Raw genomic sequence first — 16,113 nt, 5'->3', positions numbered from 1 at the left:
TTTTTTTAAAGATTATTTAATATTTTATATTGTTAAGAATATAAATATAGATTTTATTATAGATGAATTTTATATTTCAAAATCTATACAACTTTATAGAATAGTATAATGTACTATTTTTTTATTATATATATAATTTATTATAATAATATATAATTTATTACATTAAATTCAAACCCCTCAACTCTAATTTTTAAATCCATTCTTGTATATATATATATTGACTATAACAACAACACCAATAACAATCAAGTTTTATCACACTAGATAAAGTCGATTATATGGATCTTTCTACACCATTAAACTTTACCTTCTATTATATAATCATTGGACTATATCCCCTAATATATTTATTAATATCTTTAAAATCAAATTCATAAATACATATCTAAATATTTTTTTTAAATTTTATTAAATATATTTTTTAATTTTCTAGAAATATAATTTTAAAGTTGTTTTAGAAAATTTCAATGGACAAATATTATATTAAAAGAATCTTTTAACTTTTATATTTCTAAAAATATAACTAAATATAAACATGAGAAAGAGTTCAATTTAATTTTAAATTAAAAAAACACTTTTAAAATACTAAGTATAATCATTATAAAATTACTTTAAAATTAACTTTAAGTTATAATTAAATTACTTAATTATCATTTTTATCCTAATCTATTTTAAGAGGTATTCCTCTTTTAAAAGATATTAAAATAATATTTCATCTATAATTTTTGATTAAAAAATATATATATTTTTATTTTTTTACTTAAAGCATGTTTACTAAAATTGCACTGTAATTATTTTACCAAAACAGTTTTATCTTTGAACTATTTTAATTTGATCAAAACTTTGAACCTTTGTGCTATTTTAATTTTATAGTTAGATCGGTTGAAATAAAAAAATATAAAAAAATTTTAAGTAAAATTTATGGATGAAATAAATGTTTTAATAATTTTTATAACATATGACACTATTTTAATAATAATTTTAACTCCTAATTTTATCGTTCTATATGACTAAACCGCAGTCGAACCCAACTAAGCATGTCCGGTTCGGTTCGGCGGTTTCCACGGGAAAGCTAAATTTTAGGGTTCATTTTTTGCTTAATTATCACCGGCGAGCCGCGATCTCTCCCGACCTCGACGCCGAAGCTGAAGCGACATAGCGGCTGTTGCCTGGGACAACGTCGCCGGTTAACCTCCTCCGACGGAGGCGGATATTTTATCTCATTGTACCACTTTATCTTCCTCTTCGAGGTAAGCCGCCGCCTCCTCCATTTTTTCTTATTCCTCTTGTTCTTCACGTTCTTTTTTCCCCCTTCCCGATTCAACGAAAAGAAACATAGTTTCTGTTGCTGCTTTCAGCAATATCAGAGGCATTAACAGCTTCGACATGAGTCTCCAATGTCAACACTCTTAATACCGTTACTGAAGTTCCTGACCGCCCCTTGCTTGGCTAAGGAGTTCAAACCCTATTTGTGTTCCGGCAACCATAGTTCATTAATTAGTCAGATGTGATACATATTTAACAAAATTTCTGCCCTAACATGCCCAACATTATTGAGGTTAACCCAGCTGAGAATAAAGGTCTCAGGAACTCACATCAAGAAAAGAAACCCAGAATTGCTACTGAATCAAAAGAAAACACAAGGAACCTGCTACCCACTGCTAGTTTGGAAGCTGGAACTGCACGGATAAGGTAGAAGGTGCCACAATCAGCGACGAACGAAGGTTGATGAACCAATGAACTAAACCCGACTACGGTTCGGTTCACTACCGAAAATCTTGGCCCTTAACTTTAACCTTTAAAGACGGTTATCTTTCATGGTTTGGCACGGCCAATTATGGTTCGTAATGGTTCAGAATTATTATTTGTATTTTATTTATTTTAAAAAATATTTTAAATTTTATAAATGTGGAAAAAAATAAAAAAAGGCTTAAACTTATTTAGGTTCCTTATGCATTCCTTAGTATATAAAGAAATTAAAGGCCACGCAGTTTACTTACATTTTTACCCTTAATATCTGAGGAAGTGATGTTGTTTTCTCACTTCCATTTTTTATTTTTTGCAGTGGTAGTTCCTTCGGTATCAAATTCTTCTACTTTGTATTCTGAAAGTTATATATTTTTATTTATTTTGCAACTCTCATCCAATCATCACGTTGCACTTGAGCTTCTAAAGAACCAGGAGCCAAAGTATATCGTCTTTCATCCAAAATATTATCTCTAGAACTAAATGTTTGTTCTAATGCAATAGTTGATACTGGACAAGCTAGAATCTTCTTTGCTATAATAGAGAGGATGAGATACCTTTAGGTCTTTTGCGACTACCATTGTAAAATATTGTAATCTGACTTGCTATTTGTTTCACTGAAATCAAAGAAAGATGTAAAATAATTCTCAAGTTTTGACCACTTGAATGTCACTCCCCTTGAATGCTACTGTTATATAATTATCCCCACTCTTACTATAATAAGATATCATAGACCACTTGGCCTTACACTTGATATCAATGGTTTTTTTAATCTAATGTTAACATTGTTATATTTTAGTGTGATGAGGCATATATATATCACACAAGTTATATCTTTTGATCAATTTTGTATGTTCAGTGATAGTCTTCATTGTATAAAACCAATGGTCTCTATTATTGAACATATCATACAAGTCAAATGGTCTCTATAAACTCAATAAGTTTGGTGTTGGATGGATAAAAAAATAGGATAAGACCAATGAGAAACCTACTAAGAGATCTAATGAGATTGACAAATTGAATGAGTTAAAGGTGGAATCAAGGATTGAAATACCGTGTTGTGTCGCCCGAAATAGACGGTTTTTACTGTTCCGACACAAGACATGCACCGACACAACATGCGCGACAATTTCGCATGCGTCACATGTGCGCCATAGAAGGAATCAGCGAAGACTTACCTAGAAGCATTGGTGAAGGCAATCGACAAAAGATTAGCTTGATGAGGCGACTGGCGAGAGATTAGCAGTGGTGGTGAGGCGACGACGAGGCAGTGACTACTCTTCGGAAGAGGCGAGATGCTGGTCGATGAAAAAATCTCGCCGAAGGGAGGAAGGAGGTGGCGGAATTGCAAGGGGAGAAAAAGAGGTGGAAACCAGAATCGCAAGAAATTATAAATTAGGGTTTTATTAAAATCTAATATAATGGCTTAATTAAAACTGTTATATTAAAATAAAATAAAATTTTATATGTTATAATCAATGTTGTATATATATATATATCATTGTCATATAAGTTTTTTTATAAAACATATTATTTAAATTATATATATAATTTCATTAATTACTATATAAATTATAACTAGATATTATATAAATTAATAATTAATTAAGTAAATGGTTGATTAACTAATATAATTATAATATACAATTTTATATTTTTATTAAAAATATAAAAAATTAAAGTAAAAAATTAAAATATTCTAATTAAAAATTTTAAATTTGTATTGATAATTTATTCAAAATCAAACTTTAAATTATGTTTATAAATTAAAAATTGATAAAATTTTAGAAAAATATTTGGAATAATTTTAAAAATTTATAAATAATTTTAGAATTTTATAAATAATTTTAAAAATTTTAATTGTTAAGAAAATTAAAAATATATAGATTTTTTAAATAAATTTTGAGTTTAGAATGCAATATAAGCTATATATATAAATTATAATATTTAATCTACATATTGTTCATAATATTTATAAACTATAATTACATAAATATATATTATATAAATCAATAATTAATTAAATGCACAAATAGTTAATTTATATAATTATTATATATAAATTAGGATCTTTGTGTTAATCCTCATAACATAATAATATATATAAATAGATGAGACCGTCTAGGATAATCAACCCAATCTTCCTCTAAGACATGCTATTGAAGTTCGAATCCTAATCAACTATCTTTCCCCCACTTAGAATCCTTTTTATAGCTACATGAATAAGGATGTGTATGAGAGCTTAATTATCACAATTTAACTTTAACAACTTAGTAAGAGTACATTACAACTTAGTCATCAATCATTTAAGCTATATTAGCTTACATACCACATTAGTCATAACTTTTTTTTTTGTCTCTGTGCTAAACATAGTCACTATAGTTTTTGCCTAACAATATTCAATTGTTCAATAATTGAGAACTTGTATAAAATGAATATACAATTTATTTTTAAATTATACATGTTAAACATATTTATCTAATGATTACTATATATATAAATAAAAAAATATTGAAACCGTATCGACACGGCACGATACGACATTGAAACCATATAATTCCGGTTTGAGACCGAAATCTCAGCACGGATTGAGATTTTAAATCTTGGGTGGAATAGTTTTATATTAGAAAACTTAAGGAAAATAGGTTGAAAAATTGGCTTCAATAGAAAACTCGAATAGTCTCACTTTGAAAAATTTAAGGCAAATGGGTTGGTTTAAAATGCTATTAGTATCATTAAATGAAAGGTTCTCCTTGCATCTAAAAAGTAAAAAAAAAATCAACTAATGATTTTTTTTTAAAATTCTACGTTTAACCCTCGGTTCTCGGATGAATTGCCAGTTCAAACCACCGTTTCAATAGTTCCTTTTAGGCTGGAATTGTAACTGAACCGTTGAATTGGGTTAATAGGGAACCGACCTGGTTTTGGGCTGGGTCTGGTTTGAACCTGGCCTATGGACAGGTCTGCCAATGAATGCTACAAGGATTGCCTTATAAGTTCAAGGTTCCATTCAAGAACCAACAAAGTGAGAGTCTCACCAATGCATCACTCCACCACTGCATGCTTTGGCCAAATATTCCCCCTTTTATAAGGCAACATCCTAGCTCATTCTTTGGCCAAACATTCCCCCTTTTATAAGGCAACATGCTGCCCTTACATCCACTCAAGGCCAAGTAAGGTTGAAGCCCATTATATTTCATTGAACTCCAAATTATCTAGTTAACCTAATTGGTGGCCTGGATTAAGCTAATCAGGCCATATGATTTACTATTTGCTACAACACTTCAGCCCCAACCCAAGCTTTGACTTTATTGATTAGTCACTGTTGAGTGCTCCCTTTGTATTTAGCTCAGGCCCTTGTGATTGGTCCCTTGGGATGTGTAAAGGGTCTCCTTGTTGCCTTGGAATAGGCTGCTCCTTCCCTTTGGTGGCTTTAGTTTGATTCCTCCTCCTTTGTTTTGCTCAGTCACTCTTGGTCTTCCCCTTGGATCTCATCAATTATGCCACCTCGCTCCTTTCTATTTTCCTTCTTTCCTTTAGCCTTCCTGGTCCATAAGTAACAACATCTCTGTCATACCTAGTTAGCCTATTTGCCCACTTATTCAGTAGTGACCTTGCTTTGTTTAGTGCAGCTCTCAACTGTCTCCAACTACTGTGGGATCTTTTGGAACCATTTAATAATTAAAATTGAATTCCTATTGATAAAAAATTATATGGGTTATATGTTTGGAGTCCTAATATAATCATATCGAAAGCCTGACTCACATTGTTTACTTTTGCCTGACAAATATGGAGCTATTTCATCTTTAAACTGCTTTTGGATAGCAACCATTGTTGATCGACATGTTGATATTCAGTGCAGTTGCCAATGATTTAAAGCTTATGGCATTCTTCAGAAAAGGAATTGCAAAGTTGGTACGCTCCTATGTTCATCTTGTTGGTTCTTGGTTTTGTTATCTATAATCTAAACCTCATTGTTTAAATTTAATTTGGAAATAAATATTCTTGATGATAAATTTCTTTATGGTATGCCTTTAGGTATAAGTCTCCTCATGTGTTTCCTTTTCTTGTTGCAGGTGACAGAGGCCATATCTAAAAGAAAAACTCCTTTCATAACTTTTGTCTTGGGTAAATAATTCGCTTTCAAACTTGAAAAACACAACATTCCTGTTATATGTTTCTTCGTTTCTAATGCAATTTAATTTTTTTTCAGATACTTTATCTCCAGGGTTGTTAGTATTTTATAGGATCTAAATAGCATTGGTTCAGAAAACATTCTATACCTCTATGATTTGTTTATGTTGATTTTTTTTTTTACTTCTTTTAATTAATTATACATGGCCTTATAAAATTATAGCTAGAATGTCTCTTTTTTTTACTCTTTTTTATTTATATGCTGTTACTTGCTAGACACAACCAAGGGTATTATTTTTTTCTTTTTCTTCTAAGATATTCTTTTATAATGATATCACGAAACGAATTTCAAAGGTTGCTACTTGAAAAAATTTCACAGCATAGACACACTAATATAGGCTACCTTAAGCACTCAAAATATACAAAGAGTGAAAACTATCATAAATTGAAATATGAATCAATTACATGAAATTCAATACCTTATAAGCTGACAATAAGATGATTTTTTCATAAAATGAAGACTTAATTTAATTTCTTAAAAAATTTAAAAGAAGTTTTTTTTAGTAGTTACAACATTACCTGGCTCCCTTGAGATCATCAAACCTTACATAAGTGCAAAGTGGAGGATAGGGGGAGGGGAGTATGTTTTTAAGAAAGTGGTTCTAGAGCATGTTGTTGAATTTCAACAAATATGTTGGCAACCATTTTATCATAGTATCCATACATCCTCTATATTCTGGATTCCTTTTTAGTGGAATAGGCATCTTTGCATGCTTCCACGGGAGCTATCACTGTCTATGTATTACCCTCTCAAATTTAGACAACTATAATGAGTGACGAAAAGTTAATGTCAAAATTGTGGGAATATGACCTATGGGCAGATCAACTAACAAAGAAGAAAACTTAATCTTTTAATATGATATTAGGACCTTTATATTGAAAGTTAGAATATTTAACTGAGGTGGTAACTAAATGAAGGGAAGTGCTCCAAGTGATAAGAATATCGAGGTATTAAAAGCCAGTTGCCACTAGACAGTTTGCTGCAGTAGGTGGGCTTAGGTGGTCAACATTAAGATAATATAAAAATAAGGATGAGAAGTAAATTAAATTAAGAATTATGACTACAGTATCTTTAATTAATCAAAATAACTTTATAATCATAAATAAATGTTATAAATTATTAATAAACATTAAGCACATAACAATAATGAAATATTTCATGTTTTAGACCAAGGTTCACAATATCAAGTTATATCAAAGTTTTAGTCTTTGACTGATACGATACTCAATATAGTAGCAGATGAATTGTGCTAGTGAAACATTGGAGGTTGTAAGAGGAAAGAGATGAAGTAGAGGAAGGAGATATTGCTTATGTGAGTGATATTGAGTTTCAGTGATTTATCAGAATGATATATTTCGACTGCTTCACCTGGTACAGTAAGAGAATTCAAACCATGTTGTAGACTACAACCGTTATGACCTCATCCAAAATATGTAAATTATACATGTGTATTGATAAAATATTATATATTAATAATACATATATAAAGCTAGAGGGAGTTTACCTAAAGTAGCATGAGTAATTTTCTCTTAATTTGTATACCTCTTTTGCTCTTCATGTGAAATATTAGAGCTTTTTCCATTGCTTGATCGTATCTCGCTATTTCTTATGTCTCTAAGTGTACTAGACAATGTAAATGAGGAAACAATTTGACATCAAAAAGTTAATAATTGAAGAAAATAAATTAAAGATACCAGATTGACTATGCTTTTGTAATAAAAAGAAATAAACAAAGAATATTCAAGATTCGAGTACCTACAATAAATTAAAGATTTGATTTGTTTGTATAGGTAACTTTCCTTTACAAAATCTTTTATGCCTAATTCTACAAGGTATTAGAGTAGGCCTTAGCCATCTCTCTAACTCTAACCATTTATCCTGTCACAATCACAACCATGGATTGAAATCTCGTACCTTGTTGGGCAAAACTATTTGTAAATCATCGAAATTTGATGAACTTGGTACCAAAATTTAAAATCTCGAGCCATGCCGTAGTTTCGGTCTTTGATTGGAAAAATACCGTTTCAGTATCGTGTCGATGCGACGATGCATGGTGTCAATGATAGATTGGAGGTTGAAGGAGGAAGGAGATGAAGCAATGGAAGAAGACATTGTATATGCTGAGTGGCCAAATTTTTATAATATAGCGGAATGGTATGTTTTGACGTTTCTTTCAGCATGATACAAGATTTAAAACTATACTTGACATAGCCAATATCTCCTTCCTATGCTTCATCTCATTCTTCAACTCCAATCCATTACCGCCACTATGCATCAAAATATCGACATGATACCGAAATAATATCATTTCAATCAAGACCCAAACTTCGGCACGATTCGAGATTTTGAACCTTAATCACAACCATTGAAGGACTCCTAACCCTAGCTAGCTTCCTCTCCCTCGTCTCTCACATCTTGATCTCCACACTTGGAGAGGTGTGATTGGGATGGCAAAGTCTTGATTAAGGTGAGCGACAACATCTACTATCAGATAAAATTGATGCAACAAAATCATTTTGATTAAGGAAGCGACAATGACATCCACCGATTCTAGCTTCCAATAGCATCAATAACGTATATTTACTTTGGGCTTATATAACATACTATTTCATCTTTATATACAAGATGGTAAGATAGATATACATACACCACCTTTAGGGGGAGTGTTGATGTTTTAACACTATTATATATAGGATATAGGGTTGATCCATACTTCATTCCTTTGAAGGTGGGAGAAAAGATAATGCTTTTTATTGATAAAAAAAATTAGAGTTTTAAACTTATGTAATTAATTTCTTTTGGCTAACCCAACAAAAATGGGATACTTTTATGACAATAGGACAAATCTAATTCAATTAACATAAGGTAGATTAAGACGGGGCGCAAGCAAATAGAATCGATTGTCAAGCCGTATGAGGTAGGAAACTCTCAAGTACGGTTCAAAGGGAAGGAGCTACCTATGTTGGTGCAATCAAACACCAAGAAATCGAGCTCGATAATATTATTTTGATGTGGTTGGCAAAGGTTTCAAGTTAGCTCTATATTAGACTAACATATTGTGTCAAGTATGCGGGTGTAGGGTTATTTTGATATTGACATTGTAGGAGCAATGGAAAAGTCCAATATAAGAGTTGATAGAAATCCAACTGGGTTGAGGTTGATTGAATATTTGACAAACGAGGCCTTGCAGGGGTAGGCAGATTTCAGAAAATCAGATTGAAGTTCTTTAGTTCAAGGTGGATTAGTTACTAAATAGATGAAGGAAGACTTAGAGGCAAAGCCTCTTGGCAAACGAGTCTTGTAGGTCAAGGACGCCCAAATACTAGCATGGAACAAGTTTAGGAGGTGAACTCTTAGCAGGTGAGATATGAGAGAACTACCTATACTTCGGGAAAGGGAAACTTTCTTACTTAGGCGATGACTTGAAATAAGTGTTTTAGGGTCAAACTCAATGGATTTTATCAGAATGATTTTGAATTAGAATACGTACTTCTCCTTGGAAGTCTGAATCAATTACTCCCGTACCAATTCCTATCATCATTTTGAGTGCTGCACCCGATCGAGGTGCTAATCTTGCATAGAATTTACTAGAAAATTCCATTGCAATACCTGTCCCTGCCAATGCTTGCATCCTTGCTGGTATACTGATTTCTTCATCAAGAAAGATATCATATCCTGCAGCACCAGCAGTTCTCCGTATAGGAAGTTTTGCCGTAGGAGTCAGTCTCCGAATTTTGAAAAATTCATCTGACGCTGACGGCTGCGCCAAATTCTTCTGTGGCTCCACCACTGCTTCACTCGGCAAAAGTTCCTGAAATTCTTGTTCCAAGTCAGTTATAGAAACTGACTTACCTTTTCTTTCTTTGTCAAGAGCAGCCTTTAAATACTGGGTATAATTAAGAAGTTCTTGTACCATATCTGTTTCTTTTTCATACGGTGGAACAAGTGTTGGCTCTTGATATGTGATTGCTTTGTCTAGATAAAACTTAGAACATGATGGACAACATGTCATATGACAAATAAGACAGTGTAATCTCATAGTATCAGTGGTTATCATCTTACAAAAAGTGCAATATAAATACCTCCCTTCAGAAATCGGTTGGTTTTCCTGCCAGCAATGCTTGCAGTTTTTCATAATATCACCAACAAATACCTGTGATCTCCATCCACAGTCTTCTGGTCCCATCATGAAAATAGTTTCTGAAGCCTTCCATGGGGTATCTTCAAGTACCAGTTTTGCATAATTTACTGGTCCCATTTCTCCTTCAGAGTAGCTGCAAATTGCGTCAGAATCTGGTTCATTTAGATCAACTGATAAAATATCATAATCACTTGGTAAATCAAGTTGATCTACTACTGCAGCTCTAACAATGTTACCAGTCTTCCGTTTACAGTCTCTGGCAAAGTGTCCTGGCTCACCACAAATAAAACATTTACACTTCTTTTGTTGCTCAAATTTTTTTCGTTTAAAAACCCTAACATGCGTGTCATGAGGTTTTCCTTTGTAAGTTTTTGACTTTCGAAGCCCATACCTCTTTTGTGGTCCTTTATAATATCCTGGTATTGGGATCTTACTACAAAAAGCCAGGTCTTTGACAGTTTTTTGAATGACTGCATTCTTACAAATATTAGCCAAATATTGGTATGAAAAATGTACTCTTGGCAAAATACCTACCTGATTAGCTGGGTATTTTGCTTTAAATGCTTTTTCTATTTCGGTACCAATTATGGCTGGCATCTTTTTGAATATCTTATCAGATAGCTCTGGATTAAGAAAGGCCCTTCCAGAATTTGCTGCAAGATTTTTAAAGTCATTAAGATAATTGAAAATATCTTTCATACTTGAGCAATGCAGTCGCTCAATATCTGCATAAGCCTGATCTTGTTCCATTGTTGAGCCTTGATAAGGATCTTCTAGTAATACCATTCTTCTGATGGCTGACAAAATATTCTGTGTTTCTCCTGCCATTTGTACAAGCTCCTCATATTCTCTGGCATAGACCATTCGCCACTGGATCCACATTTTTTTCTCCGTTTCTCCCAAGAGATTCTCAATAAATTGTACTTTCTGTTTATTATCTGCCCAGGTTCTTTCATTGACCAAGTTATTAGTAATAGATTCCCACCTAGAAATAACATCAGCATATTGTCCAATATCATCTGGTAATACTAAGATTACCCCAGTTGATTGTTGTGCAGAAGGTAAAACCCAAGGTTGCTGATAAACTCTCTTACCCTTATAATTACCTGACCACTGAACCCCTGTTGGTGGTTCATATGGCGACTGTGATGATTGTGCTGGTGGGTAATTGATTTGCCCCATTAATGGTTCTGTTGGAGGGTTGTAGGCTGAAATTGCAGATGACGATAAAGCCTTCTCCGTATTCATCAAGGAACGCATTATTGGATAGTCCATCTTTTCTAATTGCTCTAAAATTTCCTCCTGGGTAGTGACATGCGCTGCTTCTTGCTCTGGATCCTCATTCTGCGTTGCCTGTAAAGGCAGATTATTATTAGTTTGATTAACTAATTCACCTTCACTATGAGGTTCCTCCAGCCGTTGTAAGAATTCCTCAAAAATAAATGATTCCTGTGGAATTGGGTTATAATACCCATTTTCCCTAGGAATTGTATGATGCTCCAGAATTATCTGCTGTTGAGCTTGGAGCTGCATCTCAATTTGTTCCACGTGTTCCACAACTTGTTGCCAATATAAATCTGACTCCGTATCAGTACTTTCCCAATTTGGTTCTTGATTCAGCTGTACCCCTTGTTCTTCCTGCACAAAAATAGGATAATCCATTTCTTGTTCTGTAAGACCTAGGAAATGCATACCTAAGTCTTCTTCATCTTCTTCATATTGAATTGGGGTATTTTCAGTATTTTGAAAATCTGGAGTTGGTAGTTCATCCAAGTCCCATTCTGGGTCATCTTCCCAAGGTGTATCTTCCCATATACTAGGTAAAGCACACTCTTCTTCTTCACTTTCGCTGATCCATCCATAGCAAGGGAATTTCTTCTTTTTCTTTGAAGGCTCCTCGTACTCCCATCCTTCAGGTGGTGGATCATCTTCTTTGCTTTTCTTCTTATCAGAAGGTTCTTCATATTCCCAGCCTTCAGGTGGTGGATCATCCCATCCGGTTGGGGTGATAGGGAGATAATACTCTGGTGGTCTTTCAGGAGTAGAGTAATCCACATAGTAATCATACTTGCCGCTGCATTCTCCCAAAGTATCCCATCTGGGTGAATTTTTGGAAGTCTCCCGAATATTCTTTCTTCTTTTTTCTTCAGCTTTAGCCCAGCCATCCCATTCATCTGGTATTTCTTCTTCAAGTAGAACGGCCGCAAATTCTTCCTCTGGAACTTCTTCCTTTGAATCTTCAATGTCCATCTCATTCATTCTTCTTGGCTTAGGATTTCCTGTGGAATGATATCCTGAAAAAGCCAAGGTTATAGATCCATCCATTAGGTTTGTTGTTCTTACCGCCTCTGGATTGCGAATTTGAGGTGCCTCTGGTGGTTTAAGGATCCACCTCATGCCCTGTAATTCTGCAGTAGTTCTTGGTGAAGCTGGTACTGCACGAATACCATTACTAGCAAGATAATCAGTAACATTTTGAATATTATAACGAAATCCAGCATGGCTGGTATTCGTTAACCTTGCAATTAAACCCCTGGTAATTAGTAAATTGCTTTCTGCAGCATTCCAGTCTTCATAGCCGTGAGTTTGAACGGCTAGTTCTATATGATGGAAAAAGTCTTCAATACTGATTAATATATTTGGAGCTATATAGACCAGCTGCGTACCTCCTGAAAGGTCGATTTCCATAGTCCCGATGATCGAACGATCATCCCTCCATCTTGTGTCTCTTAGGACTATTAAAGCATTAGTCCCTGCATTTCTGCGATGAAGGGCATGCACTCTAATCATTACTAAACCCAAATGAATAATCTGCATACCTTCCCTTCTGAGTCTATTATAACTCTCTTGATTGATCAGAGGTAAATTTTGCTGTGAATCTGTTACCAACATTCTTACTTCAGAATAATGTTGATAAACTCTGTGCCTTGGTTCAGTCCAATTTATACTGTATAATGTTTCTGCCGGCACTAGTGATGCTCGTCTTCTTTGTGACAGTTCTAGTTCAGCATCAGGATTAAGCTGACTTTCAAGAGTCCTGGGTCCATTTCTGGTTCCAGGTATTCTCTGCTGTGCTTGATATCGCAGTCTTGCCATTCTGCGATAATCACGTATCTGATCTTCTTGTGCTGAGGTTATTGGTTGCGAGACCTCCGTTTGTGCTCTTTCTGAAATAGAGGGCCTAGGTCTGTTCGCCATCTTCAGATATTTTCTTCAACTTCTCTTTTTCTTCTTTGAAGATTTTCAATGGATCTTTGTAAACAAAGAAAGGCTCCTTCTTTGATACTGGTTTGACTCCGAGTGATAACCCCTTCAATTGTTTTGTAATATCCGCAACCTGTGTAGATACGTCAGATACAATTGGCTTTTTAAGCAGTAAATCAAGCTTTGTGTTTATAGTTAATAAAAGCTCGATTATTGTATTGTTCTGTCGATTTATATCACTGTTTGTGGCGTGTGCAGCTACCACAAAACCCAAGGCTGGTGCACTAATTCTTTGAGTAACCTGCAAAGCTTTCTCGTATTCTTCAGCTGAGGAGGAAGGTGGAGCTGCTCCTGGTGGTGGAGCTGAGCTCATGAAACTCTTCTTTTGACCTCTTGTACCACTTCCTCAATTCTTCCAACCTGCAGTCTGACTTCTTTGATTAGATTAAAAGCTTGATCTTCTATCAACTTTGGTTGTCGAGAAATCTCCTGCACCAAACCTTTAATATCCGAAACTGTTAGAGGTTTGCTTATTAATAATTCTTTTTGCAGATCTAATACAGCCCCTTGTAGTTTCTTCTGAAGTTTTAAGGCTTCTGTTAAGGATTCAGTAACTTCAATATGGTTCTGCCTTAAAGAATCCAGCAACACATGAAACTCCTTGGTTGAAATATAAGCATGTAAAGAAAGTCTATCATATAAGACGTCCAGATTATTAGAAAGTCCTTTAAGTGAAACTTTGGTTTCTAGGTTAAGATATTCTAGGTTGGCCGTCCTAGAGTTTTGATACCAATCCCTAATTGTTCTTTCAAATCTTTCAGACATTTAAGGACATTTTTCTTATTAATTATCAAATTTCACGTACCCTTCAAGCTACCAGCACAATTTCGTTCAGGCAACTTTTGGCTCCCTGGCCTTTCTTCTTCCTTACTAAAACAGAGTACCGGCTCAATATAGGGTTTGTGAAACAAGTAATTAATACAAATTATGCCTTAAATATTTTCCAGATTAGTAAAACAACTTCGTGATTAGAAATCATTACCTTCGGATGCCTTCCCAGAATACCTTTACGAGTTTAGCCAGAAAACATCTTTAGAAACCAAGCTCTGATACCATAAACTTTATTGCAACTTTTTTTTTACAAGGATCTGGTGGAGTATAGGCTTACAAGCACTTGAACTCACAAACTCTCAAGCTATTTTCTAGCACAAACTCCCAAACTAGACCTTAGTAAAGGCTTCGGGTGTTGCCCGCTTGTCTTGCTAAGCTTCAGAACACCCCTTTTATAGGAGAGGAGAGGTACAGTGTTTTTAATTATTCACTATTACGATGCTCAATTAATTCATGTGAGTGCTCGTAATAGTGCGCACTAATGCACTGAGTGCACTCATAGTGTAGTCATATCACACTCCTCCTTAGAAGATGCTTATTATACATCGTGCCAGAGCATCTTTTACAAATGCACACACTTTATTTAAAGGTGATCGTCATTGCGTGACACCTTTATAATACCGCTTGGCAATACTAAGTGTCGCACACTTATTTACAATACCGCTCTCAAAAAGGAACGGCTCCCCGAGGCTCAATTCCCTTTTGATTACAGTAGCTTTGGCTAGATGACAGGTAGAATGGATGCTAGGGACAGTAGGGTATGTCCCAGCTGCTTCTTCATTTCCTTAGGCGCTCTGGATACTTCTTCAACAGATCCCTCAATTTGGTGGAACAGGGCGATTTGATCTTCAGGAATTGTGACTGCTATCATCAAGTGGTGAACAAGTCGAGATAAGGCGTCCGCCAGTTCATTATTGGAGCCTTCAATGTGTTCCAGCTTTATTTCCACGCCGGTACCTGTCATATAATCTAAAAACGTTATCCACCTTACCCGAGATGGCTTGTTGTTGACCGTCTTGTTGAAGAACTTGATTATGGCTTGACAATCAGTTCTTAATGTAATCTCTTTCTTGTCCAAATAGTGTATTTTCATTGCTGAAAGGGCTTCCATACAGGCATATATTTCAGCATCAATTGTGGACTTAATAGTTGGAAATTTCCCACTCGCATAGGCACAAATTTGTTCAGAACTTCTAGGATCAAACTTGGATTTCTTCCATTTACATACACCACCCCATCCTTCCATGCATCCATCTGTTTCAATGATAATATATGCATCTGGTGGAGGTAATTCAAGATCCGGTAAGTTCTGGACTATAGCTCTGATTTTCTTTACAATTTCCCAATCTGAGCCTTTAAATCGCCTATCACCATGTGGAGAGGTTTTGGAATACAGAGGTCCAACCAATTGACTCAAATTCTTGATATGCGATCTAGCATAATTTAGAATTCCCAGCCATGATCTCAACCCCTTTAAAGTCTGCAATTTTTCTTCGTCGAAATCCAATATCTTCTTAATAATATGTTGCTGCATCTTAATCTTTCGATTACCAGACGGAGCCTCTGGCACATGCGTGGCTCGAGCAGACAGCGCACCACGCATGGCAGACGGAGCAGCGCGGAGCAGGGCACGCGCGGAGCCTGCGACGGAGCCTCTGGCACATGCGTGGCTCGAGCAGACAGCGCACCACGCATGGCAGACGGAGCAGCGCGGAGCAGGGCACGCGCGGAGCCTGCGACGGAGCGTGGCTCGAGCACATGCGTGGCTCGAGCAGGGCAGCGCACCACGCATGGCAGACATGGCACCACGCATGCAGACGGAGCGCGCGGAGCAGGGCACGCGCGGAGCCTGCGACGGAGCCTCTGGCACATGCGTGGCTCGAGCAGACAGCGCACCACGCATGGCAGACGGAGCAGCGCGGAGCAGGGCACG

General features: G+C 35.3%; 1 protein-coding gene and 1 long non-coding RNA gene across 2 annotated transcripts; one reads left to right on the top strand and one right to left on the bottom strand.

Annotated features, from left to right (window-relative positions):
* Window positions 1-1,065: 1,065 nt before the first annotated feature.
* LOC141847940 (uncharacterized) lies at window positions 1,066-5,882 on the top strand. Its single transcript, XR_012603442.1, has 3 exons — window positions 1,066-1,253; window positions 5,607-5,664; window positions 5,826-5,882. It is a non-coding gene; the product is annotated as an uncharacterized LOC141847940 (long non-coding RNA).
* Window positions 5,883-9,392: 3,510 nt separating this feature from the next.
* LOC141826935 (uncharacterized) lies at window positions 9,393-13,196 on the bottom strand. The gene is made up of 8 exons (XM_074714255.1): window positions 12,285-13,196; window positions 12,059-12,203; window positions 11,088-11,923; window positions 10,888-11,008; window positions 10,620-10,738; window positions 10,477-10,555; window positions 10,098-10,354; window positions 9,393-9,755 (listed from the first exon to the last, which is right to left on the bottom strand). The coding sequence occupies exons 1-8, from the start codon at window positions 13,179-13,181 to the stop codon at window positions 9,393-9,395; spliced, it is 2,817 nt and encodes a 938-aa protein (XP_074570356.1). The 5' UTR covers window positions 13,182-13,196.
* Window positions 13,197-16,113: the final 2,917 nt, after the last annotated feature.

This window comes from Curcuma longa, chromosome 1 (assembly GCF_044706935.1).
Source record: "Curcuma longa cultivar G26 ecotype Majalengka, Jawa Barat chromosome 1, ITB_CL_G26_1.1, whole genome shotgun sequence".
Lineage (NCBI taxonomy): Eukaryota > Viridiplantae > Streptophyta > Magnoliopsida > Zingiberales > Zingiberaceae > Curcuma > Curcuma longa.
Note: the sequence above shows the minus strand (reverse complement) of the source record. Positions and strands in the feature narration are given on the sequence as shown.